At 42.9% G+C, this 24399-nt stretch overlaps 1 protein-coding gene across 5 annotated transcripts in view; it reads left to right on the forward strand.

The window, feature by feature from the left end:
- heph (polypyrimidine tract-binding protein 1 heph) overlaps positions 1–24399 on the forward strand; it is a 248599-nt gene that overhangs the window by 140123 nt on the left and 84077 nt on the right. For all 5 annotated transcript variants that reach the window (XM_043433209.1, XM_043433211.1, XM_043433210.1 and 2 more), the window contains one exon: positions 18028–18132. In XM_043433209.1, the coding sequence (XP_043289144.1) occupies positions 18028–18132 (105 nt within the window). The remainder of the gene's footprint in view (positions 1–18027; positions 18133–24399) is intronic.

Here is a 24399-nt window from a genome sequence, read left to right on the forward strand (position 1 = left end):
GTTAAGTACGATACGAATATTCGAGGGTGTACTTACTATCCTCAAGATTCTCTTAGATCTGCAAAGTGACGAAAGAGCAAGCGAGAGACCGCGGGAGGGGAGCAGAAGAACCCGCGGAATTGCAAACGACGTCTCTCAAGGTAATAAAGCTGCGAACGACGAAGGGTCCGTATACATACTTGCCCTTTCAGGATTAAATTCAGGATCTTACGGCGCGCGTGTTCTTGATGAGCTACCATTAGATTGCCCTTGAGACCAGCACAGTCGAGAGACAGGGGCGTCCGGAGGACAAGGACAGGTCGTATCACACACTTGAAAACATTAATCAAGATTGCTAAATTTGCACCCTCTCTTTCTTATTAATTCTCTGATTAATTGCCCGGAACTCATCCACGCGTTGAAAAAAAGGGAGAAATTCAGAGAAAAGGGGAATTTAATGTATGAGCCTGCAGAAAACGTGGCTTGCCAAAACGAGGAAGAAGTTTATACGAAGAAATCAAAACATTTTTCTCTATCGTCAGTGAAACCTCCGTCATTTTCCTGACAGGGCCTTTTGCAAGAAAACCCACAAAGAATCTCGTTTCCACCTAAAACCGAAGAACTCCGTAAAGAGGAGAATGAAAAATAAATAACAAATTAATACGAAAAATAAAAAAGTCAAAAATATATTCCCGGAAATTCGTAATTTTTATGGTTCTTCAGAAAAGAAGTTTCGGGCCGGACTTTATTGGTCCATTGGGATCCGGCGTATGGAGGCGCGGTCGAATTGAAAATGGCGTTAAAAAGGTGCAACGATACACTTACGTGTCACATCAATAAGTGACATTTCAGCCTGTTGAAACTTTTGTCAGAATTCAATCGAATTTCCTTTAATTCGGTTTCAATCCTTTTTGTGCTGCTATATCCAGCACTCGCAAATGTATAAATCATATCAGGACCAATATGATTGGACACATATCTTCATATGGGAATAAAATCTTAGTGTAAAGTTCTATATCGATTGGATGCGTTCGTTTTCTCTTTCCTCCCATTTCCCACTGCTTCCTCTTTCCCTCCATTGCCTTTTCTTTCGATCTCCTTCTCGCTGACTTCAACACACTACAGTGCTTTTAGTGACAACGTGAGAGTCGCTCTCGGCTAGCTTTTATAGCTTCGATCGACTTTCGGAAAAGTCCTTTCGCACCGATGTGCATCGTGTAACTTTCTCAACGTTATCTCCGTGTTATCATACGCGTGTATGTGTTCGTGCATATCAAATATACCCATACGTGTGTGTAACCTATAGATATACGGATGATCCATGATGATAGGGCATCCTCTCTCGTGTAACCCTATATCTGTACAAATTGGGTATCGGAAAAAGGCTCGAAACTGGGTACTCCTAGTGGCGGATATTCGTGATCTCGAACACTCGAGTACGACGACGAAGAGCTTCGTGCTGAGTTAAATATTAATACCCTTGGAACGGAGGTGAAAATACGATACCGCATTTTCTCGTCTTCTGCCTTGCATCATTCTGCCGTGAGAAGATGGGCCGAGGCGCGCAAGAGGGCGCAGACCAAAGTCGGCTTAAAATCGTGCACAGGTTCGTACGATTAATGCGGACACGGAGCTCCGCGAGCGAGCGACGTCACCGCTCGGTCGATTTTATCTTGTCGATAAACGCGCGTGTAAATTCGTCTTCGTTGTCTCGTACACTCGCTGGCAACTCCCTTGCGATCGCTCTTCTTTTCCCCGTTACTCGACATCTTTGTTTAAACTTTTCTCGCAGCTCCGAAGTGCTCGCTGATCTGTCACGTGCACGCCCTCGTATTCTTCCCCCTCGTTCGACCTCGCGCGGATCGTTCCGTAGAACGGAGCGACCGATCCGAGAATCTCTCGGTTTTTCCTTCCTTCGAGCCTGCACGCCTCATCGCCAACGTTGCCCACTCTCCCAGGATTGCGAGACTTCCCCGTGCACTTAGAACGCGGACTGCGACAACTCGGAATACTGAATCGGTCAAGCGCGCAAATATTGGATGAACGCTTTATTCTCACGACTGTTGAACGACACGGCGGGAATACGAGGAACGTTGAACGAGCGTTGCGACTCGGTGAATCTGCCCTGCTCGTCGCCGCGTATGTGTGTCATCAATTTTCTGACTATCGACGAACCGTAACGCCTCCGTTAAATAACACGGTAACTTTCCAGTAGTTACATTATGCACGAAAGTGTGCTCGTATTCAGGTACCATTCACAACCACGCGCTCCGCCTCAGCTTGGGATTTAATACGCTGTGCCGAGGATATAGTTGCCCAGTACACGGCAACACGTGCTGCGAATTCCCTTAAACACGAATAACCCAATTCTCGATGGCTGACTCTCGTTCTGTCACTCATAATTTATGGTGTGTCGAACAACCACCGAATGTCCGGCGAGCCTCCAATTTTTTCTACGTTTACTTTGTGCAGCTACTATACCTTTTTTACCTAATGAAAGTTCCGAATGTGATTCCCTTCGCTGCCATAGTTTTTAGATGGATCGTCAATATCAACAGCGAAAGTACACACCAACTTTTTTCATACGCTAACTAAAATGTTCTGCCTACCAGAAACGGTTTGCATGGTCGAAAAAACTCGTCAAATGCCGCGACGTGGAAGGCCTCTTGGGTCAATACACTGACGTTGCGATCTACCTTGACACACGATAGTACTTCCGCTGGAATTTCCGTCCTTTTAAAACGTCCAACGAACTTACCTTCGTCGTCCTTTTCGGACTCGACCGGTGGGTTTCGAGATGTTGAGATAGTGCTGCTTTCGATGTGCCAGTCTATGCTTTAGCCTTACTCGTTGCCATTTAAGGTCTTTGGATCGCCACTGATTTGTGTGCTGTGATTTTCTGTAGATTTTTTGAAATATGAATTTGTTTGAAGACTTTTCTTGTTGTACGTTCGAAGAATTTTCATCGATAAGCTCAATTTCTAGTTTTTTCGAGAACAAATTCTGATTTACTGGAAAAGAGAAACGAAAATACAGTTGATCGATCACTGTCGAGTGATCCAAGTTCGAGTTGAGTGGTCCAAGTAAGCCAGTGGTGATGGAGTTTGTAACTACATTACTCGAGATCTTCATAGGCGAGAAAATATTCGAACTCGAAGCGAAATGATAATTTTAGGTGGTAGCGAAAGGGATAACGAATGAATAAATCATCTTTGATGGATTAGGGCTCACCGTATAAATAAATACTGGGCATTATCGGGCTGCCGAGAGCGAGGATCGGGGAGGCTGGGAAAACTTTTGAAATTTAGCTTTCCGCGCGGAGAGTTTTGGCACGCTGGATCCACTGAGAGGGGCTCTGCGATGGTAGATTTTCCTACGAAATCGCAAGCTTGAAAGCTCTCGAGCGAATCTCTCTCTAAAATAAAGCTTTTGACCCGAATAAGGATTACAATCGTTAAGGATTAAATAATGAGTGCGTAAGAATAATGAAACAAAAAAGTCGGAAGGAAAATCGAAAAGAGATTATCGTCTTTTGTAAAGTCTCCAGAATACTTTCAGGCTCGATGATTTTTTGAACTTTCAGTTCTGCTAATTTTGGTTAGCCCAATGTACTAACAGGTGTTCCATAATGATAGAAATTACAGAGCATATTATGCTGAGAATTTGATTTTAAAGTAGCGAAATCAGCAACTCGTATGACTAAAAATACTTTTCTTTTTGAGAGGCTTGAGTTCAGTAACAATACTAAAAATGGAGTGTAATTTTTCTTTTTCATTTTGTCTATCAAAAAAACTGGGAGTAGAATAACGTTGTTTAAATAAGACCGAAAGATTGAAAAGAGAGAGAGAGAGAGAGGTGAAGCCAAATGAAGGGAAACCGAGAACTTGCTGTTTTTGAAAAAGATTCAAGCGAAGAAAAATCGGTGGCAAGAGAGGCTCGTTGCTTTTATTTCCCTTTTTTTCTCAAGTCCAGCACACTGCACGATTCGTTATAACCAGGAGCATCCCATGTATAGTTTATGTAAATAGGCGAGAGTAAAAACAATGCGAGTTTTGGTCTGAGGGTCGGGTAGATGGCTCAGCTTCTTGCCGCACTCTACAAGAACCGGAAGATCTGCAGAAGTGTTGGGTTTTGAAGGGTAGACCGGCCGGACAGATGGATGGATGGATGGACCAAAGGATGGATGTGGGGAAACGACTACATAAATATGGAAATTTTGTAAATCAAGTTAGTTTGCAAAGTGCCAGAGAGTTTCTCGTATGCTTTACTCCCGCGTGTTGCATTTTCACCGGCCTCCCTCTTGCTCTCTCCCCCTCCCCCTTTCCTCTTTCTACCGAACATTTTTTTACTTCCCGCTCGGTGAAAAATCCACATTCTCTATCCACTGGCGCGTATCCACTGTTTTCTTCATACCTCCGCAGCCTCCGAGGCTTGCCTCACCCTTAGACAGTCTATTTTTGTATTCTTTTTGCGTGAGACAACGCTCAGGAAAACCAGGAGAAAATTCCGAAGGCGAAACACAATTTAATCGTTCGCCCAACGCCAAAGGATGGCTCTCGTATAGGAGCATTTCGATATTCCCGTTTCTCTGTGTGATGAACCCGAAATTTTGATGAAATCGAGATTCAACAGTGCTTTCAACGTTGAAAATAAATGAGAAAAGGAAGAAATGAAATCTCGTGTAGAAACACATTCAGCCATGGAAATGGTCGCGTGCAAAAAGTTGAGGAACGAAATAATTCAATGTGTGCAAGTCCGAAAAGTATAGAAGAAATATACGGAGAAGAAAATCGTGCCATTAGAGCGTGTCCGTGCAGAAGATACTTCCAAGTAAAACCAATGTATTCTTGTTCTTGTCGGATTTTTGAGGTACACCGAAGTGCAGCGTTGTCAGTGGACTGGTAGGTTGGAAAGCCCCGGCAAGTTCGAACCATCCGGGTAACGTACTTTGGCTCCTTCCGTTGATTCGATTTACGAGAGACGGGTGGATCATTCGGTTCGCGAAACTTGCGGGCTGGGGATCTCCCAGTTGGTGTGTTTGCTGGGCGATGCTCGCGGACGCGGCAGAGGGTGACAGTGGCGCGCCGTTAGTAACGACACTCGAGGGAACAGAGGAGCGCGCGAGCCTCTTGTGCACCTTCGCAGTGGCGTTCTTCGAGCCATATTTCATCCCCCTTTTCGTTCTCTCCCTCGGCCGTCCTTCGTCTGCCGACTGTTCGTATTTATAGGAATTGGGAAGTTGGAGGATGCAGATCCTTTACAATCCCTTCTTTTTCATCATGCCCTTCCATCTTCCTCATAACACATTGAGATTTACGCTCTATTTTCTGTTTCTATCTACCGTGCGGAACGCCGCTCGACACTTCTCGCTGCTGCGGGACTCCAAAAAACATTTTGATTTACTCCTCTCACGACTCTCGAGCTTTTCTACGCCCGTGTGTTTTCGCGTAGTCGTAAAAACTGGTAACCAGCCATTGAAGACCCGGATGTTTTCGTTTCAAACAAAAAAATCGCAAGCAAATCGATAAATGGGGCTCGGGCATGGAACTAAAAATTCTTTTCAATAAGTTCCATCTTTTTACTTAAGGCGATTTATCAAATTTCACGTTTTCGTCGATTTAAAGCTCGATTTCGTATGCCCTTTTTACACGTGATGTACGAACATGTTATCTCTTTCCATGTGGGATCGCACACACCGAGACTTTCGTTACGGTCATAACAAAGTATTTAATTCTCTCGAATATTTTGATGCTTCTTTTATTGGCTCTCGTATTACGTATACAGCGTACTTTTTCAAACTACTTTTAGCCTCGGTGTGTTGTTTCGTGTACGTGAAAACTGCTGCGCCGCCTGTATAAATTCTCCATCGCTTAACATTTTTTTAACGAGTTACCTGCACGGCTGGTTGCATGCACACGAGCATAGATTTTAAGCACGAAGTCATAACCGCGGAATGATAAAAGCAAATGTTCACGATTCATTCGATAAACCGCTCCTTTTTCTCGTTATTTGATTATCGCAGATATTCCTAGTATATTTAACGCCCTCGTATTTGAGCTGTAAAACAATTTGTGGCAGGTGAACTCTGTTGGGGCATTAAAACATTCCAAAATGAGATGCAAAGTTGCTGAATTTTTCCGAAAATTCGAAGCTCGATAATGAGTCTCGAAAGTAGGTTTTCTGTGGCCCAAAAAAGCGAAAATTTTCAATTTTCCATTCTCAAATCTACCACATCGCACAACGAGAGAAGCTCAGTGCATAAGCTTCGAAGGAAAACCATTGTTTCTAACGCCGAGGATCGAAAGATCCTTCGCGGCTGTGGATGCACGCCAAGAGAAAAAAGAATGAAGCACGCTCGTGTGTGGAAATTCCGTGCTTTCGTGCGAGGATCACATCGAGCTGATTCCTGGACGGAACTCTCCGCGATTGCGTCTATATCCTCGTGCACCCACGCAGAGGAAGGTTACATGGAAACTCGAGCCCGAGCTATCCGTTGCGTACGTTCGCGCAAAGGAGGAGCAATAACCCCATCTGTTAATCATCGTATTATAAAAGATTGTTTTTAATTACCGAACAATTTGCCGGTCGAGGAGCGAAGAGGTGAGCGGGAATGTGGTTGTGGGAAGCTGTACAGGCGAACTTGGGACCGAGTTTTCCCCCTTTAAGCACCACCACCGTCGCCACATTTTTCTACACACGAAAGCACATGCACACACGTGAGCATACGTGCATTAGCGTCGACGCTGTGGAAAGTTGGGCTTCTTCGTAGTGGTCGCGCGCACGATGTTGGTGTCGTTTACACGCACACTAACTTCCTCACAGACGGACGGTACAGAATATTGGTTATCCAGCACGTTTCATCCCCACGGAATCGCCGATAAAACCATTATCGTTCCACGTCGTATTTCAGCCATTTATTCGCGCGACACGCGATCCTTCGCGCCACCTACGTATACATAGACGAACCCGCAAACACAGAGCTTCGTTTATTCTCTTCGTCTCTTTCTCGCCCGGCTGGCTGGCTGGCTGCGCCTGCCCCATACGGACATTCTCTTGTGTACAATATATTTTTCTTCTTCTCTTATTCCCCTGCCTCGCTTTCTTCGATCTCTTTTTCTCGTCAACTATATCCTCGCGTGCGATCCTTCTCGCGTCCCCGGCTACGGGGCGTCTGTCGGACGTTTTTTTCTCTACTTTCCCGTGAATTTTCCTCTTTTTTCGTTTTTGTATTACTTTTGCCATGCGGATCTCCTGCTTTCGTCCATCGCGCCACGGTGGACCGCAGCTTCACACGTCGACCGGCATTACAAGCAGCTGCCCAACCGGCTACCAACATTTCTTTATTTACGTCACGATCTCAGCTAGATCTTTTCCATTAGATAGGATTCTACCTACGGCTTTCTAACCCAATTCTCTTTATTCCTGGCCGTAGATGAACCACGAGGAAAACATTATTTCTCCTTCGGTTACACAGGGCTTTCGATTAATCGCCCATTTTAAATACCTCCCGTGAAAAATCTTCTCGAGATTTCGATTAAACCAACCGGAGAATGCAGCATCCTCGGAGGATTTTTTTTAGTCTTTGCAGCTTTCGTTGAGAGAAATAGTGAGGATTTTAAAGGAATTGAGGTAATTCATTAATTGCATATATCAGTTTCTGTTTGCCGTCAGTACTCCGATTAGTGAATCGAATGATTATCAAATTTTAAATCTCTATCGTCGTCTCATTCCTTCACGCAGTTGTTCGCGTCGCTTTTCATGTGCCGGTGCATGGCGAAAGGCTTTTGGATTATGAGAACACAGTGACAGGACGCTCGCGTAGACAGTGGGTCAATTTGAGTGCACATTGATTGAAACGGAGGGCGGAACGTTTGTCGTTTGAGATCGTCTGAAGCAATATCGAAAAACGTTTTTAGTGCGATTTTGATGAGCGTAACGAAATGCGAACAAACACACGGAGTCGCATACTTGATTTATCGAATAACGCACGCAGAGTTCATTTATAAGCGACCTTTTACCTTCACGTGTGTGTATATGAGTGCTTTCGCGTGTCGGCCTCCGACATCAGAGATGCACGTTCGTTTTACGCCGAGTCGTGGAAACAAGAGTGCAGGCGTACCCGAAAACTTTTGATAACACTTGCAAATTGCTTCCGAAAATAGAATAACAATTCAATTTGGGCCTGGGAACGCTCGAACCTCGACGCTGACGTGTCGGCTGTGAGCTTTCTCTCCCTCTCCCTCGCTTCCTTCCTCCGTTTTTCTTCCTCTCGCTCTGCTTGCAGAGCTGATACATCCACACAGACACAAATGTATAAACGTGATTGTCATGGTCGAGCAAAGCTTCTAGTCGTTGAGGGGCGCTCGCGCGAGCGCGCCACCGCAACGAACGGAGGGTGAGGCGTGAAGGAGCCTGAGAAAGGCGCGGAAAGGATGCTTTGTACAGGACCATGATGCAAAGTCCGGAAGCAAGCGCTTCCCTTAGATATGAATACATAGCCGGACGGTTGGCGCTGTCGCTTGAAAAGTGGCAGAAGAAGAGATTATTCGATGTTGCGGACTCGAAGAAGACGACGGGATAATGGCCAGAAATGAATATAGCCTCGGCAATCTCGATCGATGACCGGTTATCGGAAAAAACCTCATCTCCAGAAAAACACCGTTTATTCCCTGTCTATGCAGAGCAGCATTTTATAGCCTGCTTTTGTTGAGGTCGGAAATTTCAAATACTCGTTTCGTTTGTGTCTCGTCGATCCCCGATGCTTCCTCAAATCCCAAACTCGCTTACGGAACGAATCTTACTAAAATGTTTTTCGATCTTCAACAAATTCTCCAATTCCAAAAGTCCATTGATTTTTATCGCAATGCTTCAAATTGCAAGTATTTCGAACGATTAATTTTTTATTGATCGCAAAGTTCGATGCTCCGATAAAGAGCATTATTTGTACGGCGATCAAAGGAAATTTGAATTATTCAACGCCGAGAAAAGCTTTTCTGTACTCGTCAATTTCTTCACAATTCCTGAAGGTGTTATTCTTCGCGAATGTTGACGTGATTGAAAATAACATTGATCCACGCGATTTCTTAGCACACCTCGTTGGAGATGAGCGAAGGGAGGGCTTCCCAACGGAGATGCTCCATGTCGACCCGCTTATTCCGCCTTTATGTGTCGCTCTACATACAACAATATAAACCTTGACGACATGCACGCATACGTACATTCATACACGTGCACATATGCTCGCAACGGCAAGTGAAGCACTCTCAACTACGACGAATAGTAGGGATAAGCCGTCTCTTATATGGCAACAAGGGTCGCGCGGTGAAGACATTGTTTTTACTGCATTTATGTACTGTTTGTTTTATAACACGTTCCAACCGATAACGCCACCCTCGCCCTTCCGCATCGTTATCATCGTCGTGTCTCTTCCTTCCAGTACTAGCTCTATAACCAATTTTCCATAAGTTGTATGCAAATACAGTGCTGGCTTCGTGTCAAAAGATTATTTGCCTATTTATGTGCAGAAATCCTTCCACGTTCCAAGTACAAATGAAATGAAAATCCTGGTGAAAAAAACTTGTGCGGTTAGAGAATTGTCGAAAGCCGTTTTATCGATTTCCACGATTTCTCGTTCCGATGACACTGAAATAATCGAGTGTCAATTTAAATCGAATCTCTTCGAGTTCTATCAAAACATTTGCTCGTGACAGTTGGTTTTTAACGCTTGTGAGGAAAAAAAATCGACCTTTAAAATTCGATAAGAATTGGCCAGTGGTGTTGCATTCAACTTCCTTTGGGAACCTACTTTAATTTGAAGTCTCGCTATACAGTGGTACGAAGTCACCGAAAAAATAAGAACAGAAATTTTCACCTACTGTGTTGATAAAATCGGGAAGGGATTGGGCGTTTAAATTTTTGGGAACTGCCAAACGGATCACGAGCTCGTATGTCACTCAATCGATTATTTGGTTAAAAACTGGCGCTTTTATAGATCGCATACGGAGATTTTTCACGGGCAACTCCAAAGCTGTTACTCAAACGTTTTCATTTTATCGGATCAGCGCAATTTTTCTGGGCTTTTGGGATGCGGGATCGATAGTACGATGGGGGTCTTATCGCTCAGGTACATCACGAGTTTCATAGCCAGATAAAGAGGAAGCGGAGCAAGTCAAACGTTAAACTGTATCGCTTCATAACGCATAATAAAACGATAAAGCGGGAATGGTCATCAGGCTGGAGCTGTTCAACAGCTATCGGCTCCTCCGGATATGGCACACGCAGACCAAGTGTTCCCACAGGATCTCCCATAATACAAACTTTTCAACGACGTCGTGTCTTCGCTCGCTTAACTCGAAGAAATTCGTATATAAGCGCTCGATACATGAAATATGAACGGTAAAAAGTGCACGGCATTCCGTAAAGTACGGATAACAAACTCACTGCTGGCATCACGAAGATCTGAGGAATGGAGTTACCCCCAGAAACTGCTCGATCTCGAACTCAAGCAGCAGCTAAATCGTCGTTAGATGAATCATGCGATGATTTTCTACTGAGCTGTGGATTTTTCTATCGATTATCTATTCTGATCTTCACAAATATTCGATTTGTCGTCTTTCATAGAAATTCATGATCGTTTCGACAAGCCGATCACGAAATAGACACGCCAGTTACTTTGACAGGAGAATCATAGTTTCAGTGTTTACGTTCGAGGGATAAAATTCGGATCCGAAGTGCCGCGAGCTACGCCAAACCATTAGGGGTCGCGTTGTATATTGTGAGGAAAGAGGGAAAAAAAATTGAAATTCACTAAGCCGAATGTTGTTGACTCACTGGGGAAAACGAAATTGCGTGAGGGGTGATACAGATCATCCTTGCCCGGGCTGAGAATAAAGGGAGCGAGCGACTCAGGCCAGCTGGTGTATGGGGTGCGAAGAAGAGCGCGGGAGGATGAGGCGCAAAGAGGATCTCCTCGCGACTGAAAATCTCCGCGCCGATGCCGGAGATGAGTACGACCTTTATAATCATCAAAAAACGCTACGAATATATGAATATCTCCTCCGACGTCCTGAACGCTTCGACATGTGTGTTACATGAATATAGAATCAATATTTTATGGATGCGAATCTACTGTAAACTAAGATCAAGTTTATACGACGTGGAATAAAGGGGACTGCGCCGCATGAAATAGCGATTATGAAAAGACTCGGACAGTCAATCAAATTACCGAGAAAAACATTTTACTCAGAGTTCAGTCGTCGCATCCTCTGCTTTTTTTTTTTTTTTTTTTTTTTTTTATTAAATCCAGAAGCAAATCTTACTCGAGCAGTGTTTAATATTAAATCGAACGAGACTCCCCGTTGGCAAACAAATTATTACTGACCCTTGGTTCGATAAAACGCTTACAATATTTCGCATGATTCTGCGTTTTTATGATGAGTAGCGACCTCTACAAACGACCGTACGTCGACGACTCTGAAACTCGTGACTTTTTGACGAAACAATTATTTTTTAAACGCACTCGAAAGTTTTTGCACGAAGTACGTGTACGTGACTTGTAGAATAGTTGAGAGCAGTATGACGACTGGAATTATTTCGTAATGGTTTTTATCAAATATTGAAAAAGCATGGGAAAAAAAATGTCAGCGTACCAAGGAGCGCGTGTAGCGGAAAGGTAGAGTAGCTAAGATGCAAGAAAAATAATGAGCTCACCTTCCGAATGCTGCGAAGTTACTTCAGTTGCTTGACGAGCGATGGCAAAGAAACACTCTTTTCATGGCAATGTTGAGCAATAAAATTTAACATTTATCTATCTATACAAACACGAATACACCGATGCAAATGTTAAAATTCTACCGCACCAATTATACCCTGCCCACTTGTGTGTGTGTGTGTGTGCGTGGTAGTTCTGCAGTCGGAGAACATACAAGATGGAGGTGTTATATATACTCGTTTGAAACTTTGGGTAGTCGGAATCGTCATACTTGAAGCGGAAACGAAAGACCGTTGAACAGTTGCCGTCATCGCTAACGACGTTCGCGTTGTTAACGATGTAAATGTTTCTCCGGAGGTGTTCGAGCGCAGCAATATAACTTTTCGTCGCATCGACGAGCAGCCCCAGGTGTGAGCACGAGAAACGTAGTGCAACACGAATAAGATAACGAAGGAGAATAAGTAGAATAAACGAAGTAAAAGTGTGGAAGCGGAGTCGTAGATTCATGAACGAAAAAAGGACGTCAGGTATTGCTGGTGGAGATATACAAAAATGCGTAGATCATTGGCGATGTTTCAACGGATTAAAAGGGCAGGGGAAAAAAGAGCAACGCGATGACGCTGAATTTCGCGACGTTGGAGTCCAACGAAATGATGAGAAAAAAACCCTCCAATAATTCCAGTAATTCTTCAATTTCGTTTCCTGCCGAATTTACAATTTGTAGTTTTCCAACCCGCACCGATACTTCGTGAAATAAAAAAAAGGTCAGTTACAAATGGTTTTTTCCTTCATTTCGTTGGACTCCGACGTTCCAAACTTCAGCGTCGTAGCAACGCACCCAGCAAATGGAGATTGAAACCATACAGAGGTGGTAAAACAAATACCGGAGGAATTCCATCCGCAGAGCTCCAAATAATTTCAAATTTATCTTGAATCGTCAGAAAAATTGCATCGTTAACTCGAGCCCTATCACTTTTGTGTCAACTATTCCAGCAATTTCGTTGGCAGCCTTCCACGATTCTCGCTGTCGTGTAAAAAGTCTCTTACGCATTTTGAAATGCGTGAAATAAGAGCGACAGCATCCTTTGACGAGTGCATTATAATATAGTGTAAGCAGTATTTGACAATGACACGAACGCGAGAACTCGTGCCTGTGCATGTGCACACGCGCATGCACATTCCGATGTCTCGTTGTACGTAAAGAGGTTCAGAAAAAAAGTACTCTTTACCATTTCACGGTCTCGATGAACCTGAGCGCGCCGCGCGGTGTCGCTTTAAGTTTCATTGAAAGAGCGAGCTCAACGTAGCGACAATGCCGAAAGGATGGACTTTTGCGGTGTTGTGGTATAAACCATCGCAAAAGGAGCGAAAAAAACGTCACCGAGGGAGAAAAGACACGTACACAGAGAAATATCAGTATGTGGAAAGCCCTGCGCTACGTATCATCAAAGAGATGGAAGGGTGACTTGCTTTTAAGCTTCAAGCTTAGGAGCTTTTACGACTCAATACTTTGTCTCGCACGGCAGAGCTTTCACGGTGCAACCGTCGTGTCGTTCCGAGTGTAGTAAGGTCCGATGTTTTCATTAGTTCCTGCAACTCATGCGTTTTTCCGATAGCCCTATTCCTTTAAATAAGTAAATATGAGCTTCGTTATTTTCTTCTTTGTCGACTCAAAAGCTCATATGTAATAAAATTCATTCTACAGCAAAAAATAATGAAGCGAGGCAACAGTGAGCAGAAACATCACGAGAACTTGGAAAAAAAGTTTCTTTACACCTCGGTCGAAAGTACGTACGTAACATTTCTGCACTCTCAAAACTGTACGCCCGTCATTTGTCTCAGCGGAAGTAAACATTTTTTGGTGCATTCCGAAGACTTCGACGTGATTATTTTTTTGACGTTTGACAATTCATATTGCCTACGCATTGTTTGAAAGTCTGTGTCCAGTCATCAGGAAACCGTACGAATAAGGTCGTGTTATTCATCCACAAATATATTATGGAAATGTCATATTTTTCTTTTCAAGCACTATTATCAAAACAGCACCATACTGCAGATGAAATCAATGCGAAGGCAAAAAATAATGTGACCAGACCGATGAAATGAATATAATCGTTCAGAACAGTGATCCATTTTCAGGTTCATAGGAATGCAAATATTCATATAAATTATCTTCGCTAATCTTCTTTTTTTGATAGACACTTATGTTCCGAAAGAAACGTCCGTACTTTCGACCGGCTGTAAAGAAAAATAGTTTACACCGCACAGGCAGACGTTTGATAGCCCTGAATTGCCCGTCAAACTTTCCACCCTTGTGGTCCAATATACTATTTCTTTTTAATACTTGGCGTCAAGACGTTGCCGCGTCTCCAGATTATACGCTCTAAATAATCATTGCCACATGATTTTATCAGGTCAATCTTTCTGTCTATCAGCACATCTCCGTGATTTTCGCATCAATGATTTCAACAGCTGATGCTACTCACTCAGCTGCGAGTATCTATGAGTTAATAATATGGTCGTTCGGCTGACGACGTACCAGGCCCCGCTTCTCTAACTATGTTGATGCATGCACTGATTCCCGCAAGATTAGACTCCACCCCCATAACTCTGTCCCTACATTATACACGTGTGCATCGAGTACATCAATAGTTGTATCAAGTACGCTTGTGCCGGGTAAATTTGTTGGGAGGTTACTTGAGATATCGAAGACTTCAAGAACTTGCGAATTGAAACTCAATAATGGATACCGCAGTCACGCACTTCGGAGTAAACTCATTACTCAAAAGGTGTTTCTAACCGAGTGAATACGGAATGGCTTGATGCATGAATCTGGTGGGGAATCCTCGGTGAATGTCAGTGATGTAGATCCATTGATTCGAATCCGTTGAAAAAAAGGATGTGTTGTGATGAATTATTTTGATGAAAGATCGTAAATGGAAGTTATTGATGCCAGTTTTGCTTGTGATACCGAGTGGCGAATCGTTGAGAACGCCAGCTTGTAGTGCTCGCCTTCCGCATAATCTTGTCCGTAAAACATGCTCTCCTCTCGCTCCTCCCCGGTTAATCTGACATCACATTTCCCATCTAGCGGAAAGTGTACCACCCTCCGGTGACAGGCTTTTGGCCCCCCATTTCGTATAGAACTATATACAGAGCCGGGTACGACAAAGGTCTAGGCAGGTCGATGGGTCACGTCTCGTCCCGCATCGCGTCTTAACACGGAGTCTCTCCCACCTTAGCAAATCCCCATGCTCGACACCTGGACCCTGTTCCTAGTGTATTTCCGTCTGACGATTCTCTCCGGAGCACCGAGCTGGTTCATCCATCTCCGGAAGCAATAACCTCGTCTTATACGGCCCTACCACGAAGCCCATCTCCAGCTAATATTATTTTAGCGGAAACCCTTCGGCCCTGCGTCTGTATCACTTGCTCATGTCGGTATTGAATCGATTCGCTTGAAACACAAATGTCCTTTTTAGGGATCTTGATTATGCTGAGATTGTGCTCGTATACGTCGAGAAACATATTTGCAAAAATATGCGCAGTGATGATCCGAATTAGCTGATTTATTATTTGTCAACTTGCCTGATAGGGCTAGGGCAGCCAACAACCCCTTTAATAAAGTAGTAAAAGTTTCGCTTCACTCATGGCAGATCCGTCGACGCTTTTAATTTCGCTACTCCATTCGATATCTACAGACGATATCGGGGTTCATGGTATGACAAAATATGGTATTTGGACAGCAAAACGATGGACTGCGAGCCCAAAATATTTGTTCAGTCTTCCAAACGTCTGTTTCAATATCGATGAGCTCAGCAGAAGTTTTGGTTATGGTAAAGAGTGCAATCAACTTGGAAGATTGAAGAAAGACAAATTTAAAGTTATAGTTATATTAAAGTCGCCGACCGACTCGAAGCTTGACGTCAGCCTGCATTCACTCGCTTTTATTCTCTGCGTTGGTCACTTTTTTTTCGTTACTCGTTGAACGAGCGTTTCGAGCATGGCATCCTGAGTCTTTACTGTGCGATCAAGTGTGCCAAAGCTCCAGACTGTTGAAAAACACCCGGCGACTCGTGTATTATTTATTTCTTGGAGACGTATGGATTATGGAGTCTTTCCTCACCTTCCACTCTCTTGGTCGTTCTTCTGATCTCCAGTCCCATCGTACCTCGTTTCAACCCTCTGCAACGCTGAAAATCGACGAAACCACTCTTTTCTTTTTATTGTCTTCTGCTCCAGTCACCTTCCGTCGTCTGTCTCTAGAGCTCTGAGCTCACGGATTGTACGCAACGCGACGTCGATCCGGGATAACATTTTTTGTACTCTGGATACAAAAGCGTCTTGTAGACTTTTGCCCGCACTCTTATCTAAGAACCGCGTTTACTGAGTTTATTGAAAAGGTGTATAAAGACGAATGACGAATGTGAGTAATTGGAATGAATTACAAATAAAAGGTCGATGATGAAGCGTGCTCTTGCCGATGTATTTTTTTCACTTTGCAACGATTCCCCACTTATCTCTGTTCACTTTCTCTCATCAGCACACACACGCACACTTGAAGAAACAAAATTGAAGGATCGATGTCCCGAGTTAGCCACGTCTCAGAATCTTGAGAAGCTCCAAGCAAACGTGTTTGCAGTTACTTGTTGGAAAAATGGTCTGTTTCAAGTAGGTTATATACATCCCAACAGGTTTTCACGTTGAAGAGATGATAAAGACAACAGCACGACGTGAGCGTTCTGTTGTTTCGAAGCTTTCATCTCGCCAGGATAAACATCGGATGGGGAATCCCGAGGCTTGCGGGTACGACGTTTTTTCTGTCGGTGCACACGACTCCTAGCACAGAGACAATTTTTTTGAGTTTGACGTTTATCCTGCTATCCTGAAATATCGTTATGGCGAAAAAGATCTTGCCAGATGTTTACCGTATTCTCTCTTCCCAGCCTTACACATTGGACAACGAAAGGAAGATAATTTTTCTGGTACCGTGTCATTTATCGTGTCTTGGTCAGAACAAGATCTGGCTTATTTTCTCAATCACGCGAATAAAACTGTTTGGTACTTCACAGCACTAAGAGTTACGGTAGATCTTGAGTCTTAACGTTTTTATCTCTCGGCCGGATTATGCACTCTCGTCTTTTAACGCAAGGGCAGCTCCATCAAAGCTCGTTACTGAAGAAACTCCAGGGTAAGGGGAGAAAAAGTGAGGGACGAAGGGGCAACCGCTGAAGACCCCGCACCCTCATTCACACACGCACACCACCACTACCCATCACTATCGCCACTATCATCACTTGTCAGAAGTGTGCGAGGTGTATTCGTTTAACTACCGCTTGCTTGAGCCAAGCGTCCGCGGTAGCCCGATACCTTCGCCCTCGACGCTTCCTGAATAACTCTCCGCTTATGTTCAGCTTTGAAAACTTTTTAGTGTTAGCTCTTACTTTTTTCTTCTCCTTCTTTTTTAGTCTTTCTTGGCTCGCGGTTTTTTTCCTCAAATCAAAAGGTTCAGTGTGCTCTCGATATCTTTCAAAGTTGCAAGTGCCTTCGTTATTTATTATTATTATTATGTTTTTTTTTTCGACCGCTCGTTTCTTAGATGTTCCGCAACGCCTGTGATCCACTTTGCCATATTTTTTCCCATATTTGCTGCTTATACTCCTGGGTACTCTGTCATAGCGTGTATAGCCGGGAGTGAGCTTTGGATTTTATTCGGCCTTTGATCTGCAATTCTCTCTCTGCTCCTGGTCGCAGGTTCTAACGCAGGCTGTCTGAAGGATAGCGAAGAGTATGGAAGCTCCAGCTATGACGTATTTCAACGAACGGATAGTGCCGAGGGAAAGCCCACTTCCTCCCGCTATCCGACCTTACTCCGAGCCCATGTACATAAACCAGATTACATTATGCCATATATATTACATATCTCGTGCGGTACACTGATCCTCCGGATTATGAATTCGCTCATTATTACGGCAATCCCACTCGGACGAAACTCAATTCAAACGAATTAATGTGTACGAAGCTTTGACGGAGATTATACAGAGCGAAAGAGCGAAACGTCGATTCGGCACGGTCTATTATTTTCCTTAGCTTTATTAACGTTTTACTCAGGCCAAAAGTTTCTCGGATATTTATCCGAAATGAAATATCTTCGAATATAGAAGCAATGGACTTGAACCCAGCAGCATATCGCTCCATCTCATTAATGTAAATCTTGTTTTATTTATTCACGATACTTAGAAATTCAGAGAGAAACTTTATCATCTAATCCTACTTTCCCCAGCGAGTTATCGACCCGAAAAAATCTAAAGTCGTATCGTTTATGCCTTGTGTTACAGAGGGGAAGTGACGAACTTCTATCCCAGAGTGGTGCTGTTAACAATGGTGCATCAATGAGTCCCCAACCACATCACGCAACGGACAACAACAATGACGCAAAAAAGGTGAGTTGCCAAACATCGTAAAAGCATTCATACTTAACGATATGCTCAACACCGAGTTAAGCCCGGACCTCGCTGGTTCAAAGGTAAACAACCTGAAAATTGGAGCAAGAGTGCAAACGATGAGTTTGAGAACGTATTCGCGTTGCACTTATGTCTTGGCCGTTCGTTTCCAACCTTTTAGATGGAAAGCTACGGCAATGGCTGTCTATTCACAGCTCAACGGAGATAGCTATTAAAAAACTTCCTCTCTTTGTGTATAAAACCGTGTTGACGAGATGTGAGAAGTAAAAGGACGTGCGAACTCGAGCCGAATGGCAGAGGTTGATCAATTTCGTCCTGACGTGCATCCGCGTCCGTCCATCATTGACAATATCATTACGAAAAATATCAATAGCGAGTGTGTGCAGATGACTGCAAGATTTTAAAAATAGTTTGAACGACTCGAGGCTCTGCTGCCTAATTTCGTCGTTCATCCAAAGTCCTTGTGTATGTAGCACAAGCTGGCAGTCTATTTGACTGCACGGTTGTTTACCCTTTCAACGAAAGAAATATTTCATTTCATGAAATCTGCGTATATCTTTCGTCTTTATAGTCCCAGTAAAACGTCCTTAGAACTTCCATTTCTCTGCCTCTTCAGAGCGTGCTAGTGGATGAGTGTACCGACACACAAACTTCTGCACACGCTAGTCGAACTTCCCGTGCTGTATGGTACACATCACAAAGGTTTATCCGTATACGAGATCGCTCGTTGAATGCATATGAATTGCATATGGTAGTAAAACAGCCCCTTACAGTTTTGGATTCCGTTGCACGGCAGTAAAGCTCGATCGATTTTTGAATGCGCAGAACCTGCCTATCTAGAGTTCTGCTTGGTGTCTTCATGTCCATCGATCTCTTTGCTGCTGCCCTTCTCTCTTACTCGCACCGTCGACAAATTCGTCGTTATTCCATCAACTATTGGGCTTTAGGAATCCTGGTGAATCTCCGATCTCACTCGTTCCAAGACTGTCGTCTGCATATAAAGTTCGGCTCTCGGTTTGAAAAACAACGCACCGAGGATGGGTCGAGATTCGTCAAAGACGGGAAGCCGGTGGTTCCATTGGATTATGAATTTCTAACAGTTTTGTCGTCGTTCATGCATCTTCAGACTCACGGATTATCGTGAGTTTGAACAAGAGTCTTCATTTTCGGGTGCCTCAAAAATTTATCAGCTCGATGAAGAGAGTTCATCGCTGTGGATAGTCCGGAAAAGAATTGCCTTTTATTACGGTATTCGCGAGGCTTGGTATTTCTGCAACCAGTAATTCAGGAGCTCCGTTGATCGCATTTTCGACGAACGAATGAGAATTGAATGGGCTTTATCAAGCTTTTAATTTGATGAGTTGGGTGGCTGGTGCTCTATCAACGAGAGATCGGGTACGCGCTGGATTTGCGGATTTAAATGAAATTCGAACTCGTGTCAGTGTGTTTAACAGAAAGGGTTTCCTCGCAATCGATATTTCGATTTTGATTTTCACATACGTGCGTTGTAAACACCCCGCGAATAAATCGATTTCGTGAGCTTCTTTAATCTTCTCTTTCATTTTCATCGCGTGGTTCTGCGCGCCCAGAGAAAAGCGGCTGAACTTTGCAAACCGAGTGCAAAGCTCTTTAGCCAATGAATATGTGTAATAACCAAACATTTCTACAGAAAAATGGAGCCTTAAATCCGGATGATCGGGAGTTTATGCTAAACTATTGAAATCCCCGTTGCCGCATGTCCTTTCAAAGCGACGAGAATCTCTTGAGCTAATAATTCACCAAAATTAACCTGGAATTCGTTTTACCGTACGAAAGCTCCGATTGTTATGAAAATATGTGATGTACGTGGAAGTGCATCTCGGCTCGGCTCCTATTCCCTTTGCCCTCGCGAAAGGCTCCTGCATCGAAGTTCGAGACGAAGGCGGAATCTTCTTGAGATTTTCTCTCCTCCTTTTCGTTGAAGATACTTCACCTTCGTCGTCCGAATGGGGTATAAAATCCGCTGAATTCTCGAAGGTCTTCGGCGAAGGATATCGGTAGAAATCCAGTCCGAAAGTTGACGTTGCATCTCTCTCCATGTACATTATGAGTGCACATTCCCTCGTGTCTTTTACTGGCTCACCGCTTTCGGTCCTATTCCTTTGCGATGCTATCCGCGATGTCCGGCGTGCTTGATCCTCCACGCATTTTCCGCTCTCGTCTTGGAATCGCTATACACAGCATGCAGGAGTACATACGGATCGCGAATTTTTCTTATTATCTGACATTTTACCGCATTCCCTTTTGACTCTGCGAGCGTAACCTCAACATGGCGTTTACACAATATTCTCTCTATAAACGAATGACGAAACTGAGTACGAAGGTCGGGACAGCTTTGACGTTGATACAGCTCTCGTAGCTTTTTTTATATATACCCCATTGCCGGTCAACCCCTATCACAGAATACGCTACGAAAGGACTGAAGCCAGTGCCCTATTACTTCACAAAAGAATCAAAGTCGAACGAACGTAATGGCACACCCCCAAACGCACGGTAATATTCTCAATGGTCTCGATCTCTATAATCTGGTCGATGGCTTTTGCTATATGTGTACCCTTGCGAAACTACCGTTTAGATAAATTGCTTTTGCTTCGATGTCGGTCTTCCTGGCTTCGTTCTATCGATATATCGCATGTTCACATATACTCGCTGTCTATTTGTATATACATGTATATTCTCTCTGTGTCTAAACTGTCGAGAGAAACTCTGTCATAGGATACACTTCTCATCTCATAGAGAGCTACGTCCCCCGAGTACAATTGTGTTAATTCGCGAACGATTTCTATACGTGAAAATACACTGTTCTGTTCGTCTCTGTCGAAAAACGAATGAACAGAAAGAGCGCTAATAAGGACATTCGAATAAAGTAGTTCGGCCCTTCGATTAAGTACGGTGTATAGGCCCACTTTTTTTTTGCGGTAAATGTTAGTTCGAAATTTTGAATTATTTCATTTACAATTTTGAGTCTTTAATAAGGTACCCTTTGGGACAGACAATAATATTAATTGTGAAAAATTTGTACGATGTTCGAGCTTCGTAAAAGTTTATATCGTGAAGAAAATTTATCACAGATTCCGTTTCTTTAAAAAAAAAACATTAGCTTACGGGGACTTTGAGAAAGGAGACATTAAAAAACTTTAGTTTTTGACGTGCCGAAAGCGGATGTCAGTCATTACGTTGGACTGATGGTAACAGCTGATTGAACTTCCGGCAAATTCGGGAATCGCAGGAATTTCATCAAATTTATTATTGAGACTGACTCACGTGCTTTCATTGGTCTAGTAGCTTCAATATTTTTTTCATGAATTGACCATTCCGTTAAAGTGTCGGACTCAATCATTAACTAGTCAAGTTGACGTCTAAATTGTATCTTTTATGACATTTTTAAAGCATTTTATAACATTCTTATGATGAAAATATTCTCAATGAGAGTGTTTATTAATTTTATGAATAATTTAAACTTAAAATTAATTAACAGTAGTGGCAAACTTGACTCATCATAGAACGGCTCAACTACTTTAAGAATCGGAAAACAAAATGAAACTTATGAGACTGCGTTATTGTGATTGTTCAAAGTATCTCCAGCCTAATTTGAATGGCTACAAAAAAGATTTAAGATGAATTTCGTTGATTTTGGTCTCACCACGACAATGTTGATAATTTGACGTTGTCAATCAAATTTTCTTGCTAAGAGAGACTGATGGAATCCACATCCTCTTAATAGTCGTCGATTAGCGGGCCAAAAGATAGTGGGATAATATGAAGCGAAGCGTGTTTTGCCCCGACAGCCGTAGTAATAAATCCGTTGACGACAAACTAGCGGCATCGTCAACACCGAGAGAGAAAGCCTTCGAGATTTGCATGCCCTAAGAAAGAGAAGCCAAGCAACATAATCACATTCGGACGCGGCTTATTCACTCTAGTCGTGGGCTCGTTGCCAGCTACGCGCTCTACCTCGACAAATTCGCCTTGGAACACAAGCAATGAAATCAGGCTTCCTAAGTACATCAACACAACCGTTGTAGGGATCGTTTTTTGATTCAGAATTACAACGTCATACAGGAAAAGGGTAGGCAAAAACGATGAAAGTGCAACTATAACCGGTCCAAGATCGCTTCAAATTTCTTTGTTTCTTTAAGAAATTGCTTAAGGTAGTTCGATAGCTAAGTGCAGTATAAAAAATAGGCTGCAGCCCCCTTCTTGTGCGAACATTATTCGTTGTGAAATATCTTCCAAAAATTATTCAAATTATCGTTAATGATCAGTAAAAAAAATATATGGTTACGATATTGTACTAAAATTTCATAATGGCTCGTGACTTTGAAATTTTTATATTTTTTCTTTCGTGAACGCCCCTGCTAGAATACATGTTCATGTCGTATGCACTTTGCGGCAACACTGTATACAGGTAACTGTCTGAGACGAGCGCACCGTCCTAAAGTATATAGTGATAATCGTGGCTTGTCTCACGCGACAGCATTCCCACGTCGCGAACCTTGAAATTTTCCTACACAAATCCTCATACGATTTTTACTACAATCATTTTTTTCTCAAAAATTAGACGGTAGATCGTGTTTTTTTTTTATTTTTATTTTTTAATTTTTCTTTCAGAAAATACTCTATAACATTGTATTTTTTAAAATCAAAATCCTAAGAACCGTTCTCGAGTTATTTCGATACACATTTTTTCTTTGACGATTGCCATGCGTTCAGATGGAGAAACCATCGAACTTTAACTTGCAATATTTGAAAAACTATTCAGTAGAAGTGCTTTTTTTCAATCGATTTGTTGGATTTTTCTGCGCGAGATATATTTTTTTTTCAAAATATCTGTAAGAAATTGGATTTTGGTATTGAATAACCTTAAGAAAAAATGCTTGATTTTTTTTTTTTTAATTTCCTGGCAGAAGAACGAAATTGATCGTCACATGCATATGCGAATTGAATCTTTCAGGAAATCTCCGTTTTGTCATTTCTTTAAGTAAATCTTTTCTGTCATGTTCATTTCTACTCTCAAATTGTGCTCGTAGATTTAATCCGGAAAGTCGGATAGAGCCGTTAAGTATCCCGTTGCGAGAGGTGAATTACATTTTTCGCCCGTTCATATGATTACCCGCACTACCTTCAAGCTATTCACTTATTTCGCGCTCCGTACTTTTTCCTCTTTTCATTCATTTCATGGCTCAACTTGTGAACCGAATAAAAGCACAAAACTCGTGTAATGACGTTACCTACAAGGAAAAAATTAAGGTCGAACTCATCCCACGAAGGTGGGGAGAAAGGTGGTAAAATTCTTTGAATTCGGTCAAAGAGGCGCCAGTGTGGCTACCACACTCGGGATTCAAACTTCACCAAGAGCTCGACGTTCAGACGAGCCCATCTGAAAAAGATTTGAATCCGGGCGCCCAGACGAGTCGACTGACTTTTTGCGTTATGGAATACGTTTTTGCAGTCGAGAACTTGCATACATGACTGAAAACCTCTATTCAAATGTACGAGAAATCCTCTAGCAATTCGACCGATTGATTTTAGCCTTCGAACGTCAAATACCAATACGTTTTCATTAGTAAATTATCTTGAATGGAAAAAATTTCAGGCACATTAATGAATCATTTTTTTCGTAATTATCTTCTAAACATTTATCGAATATTTTCCGAGAGATCGTCGTGGTCTTGGAGATGCATCATCTTGGAATGAATCAACGAGAAATATGGAAAACGGCGGGCTAATTAGTCGTCGAATTTCCCGTATATTTATTCCCAGTTGCATGCATCCATGCTCAACAACGTTTCAGTAATATTAGCTTGCCTCCGGGCAATTTTGCGGCCCCATAAAGGGCGTCGAGTCGACCTTGGTTGAAGCGTAGTGGACCGAGCAACAAGCTCTTTTTCAACGGATGTGTAAGCCACTGAAAAACGATTGTTGTCCGAAAAGCTGCGCAAAAGAAGGCCTGAACGATTGACAAGGTTCACTGGCTCGTTTGAATTCACATCCATTACATGGAGTAAAAAAGGTTGCTGTCACCGTATTGACATCAGACTTAACGCTAATGATATCCAACCTCACAGAATAGAAACGCAAAGGCTAGTGCTGAACGTTTGCCACTCACGTTTTCAACTATTTACCGCATCAAATTAGTGGTCTGCAACCAGTTGATGGTACGCAAAAGTGCATCAAAGGGAACTTCGTACGAGGGCTTTTCTTCCA

This window comes from Venturia canescens, chromosome 1, assembly GCF_019457755.1.
Source record: "Venturia canescens isolate UGA chromosome 1, ASM1945775v1, whole genome shotgun sequence".
NCBI classification, from domain to species: Eukaryota; Metazoa; Arthropoda; class Insecta; order Hymenoptera; family Ichneumonidae; genus Venturia; species Venturia canescens.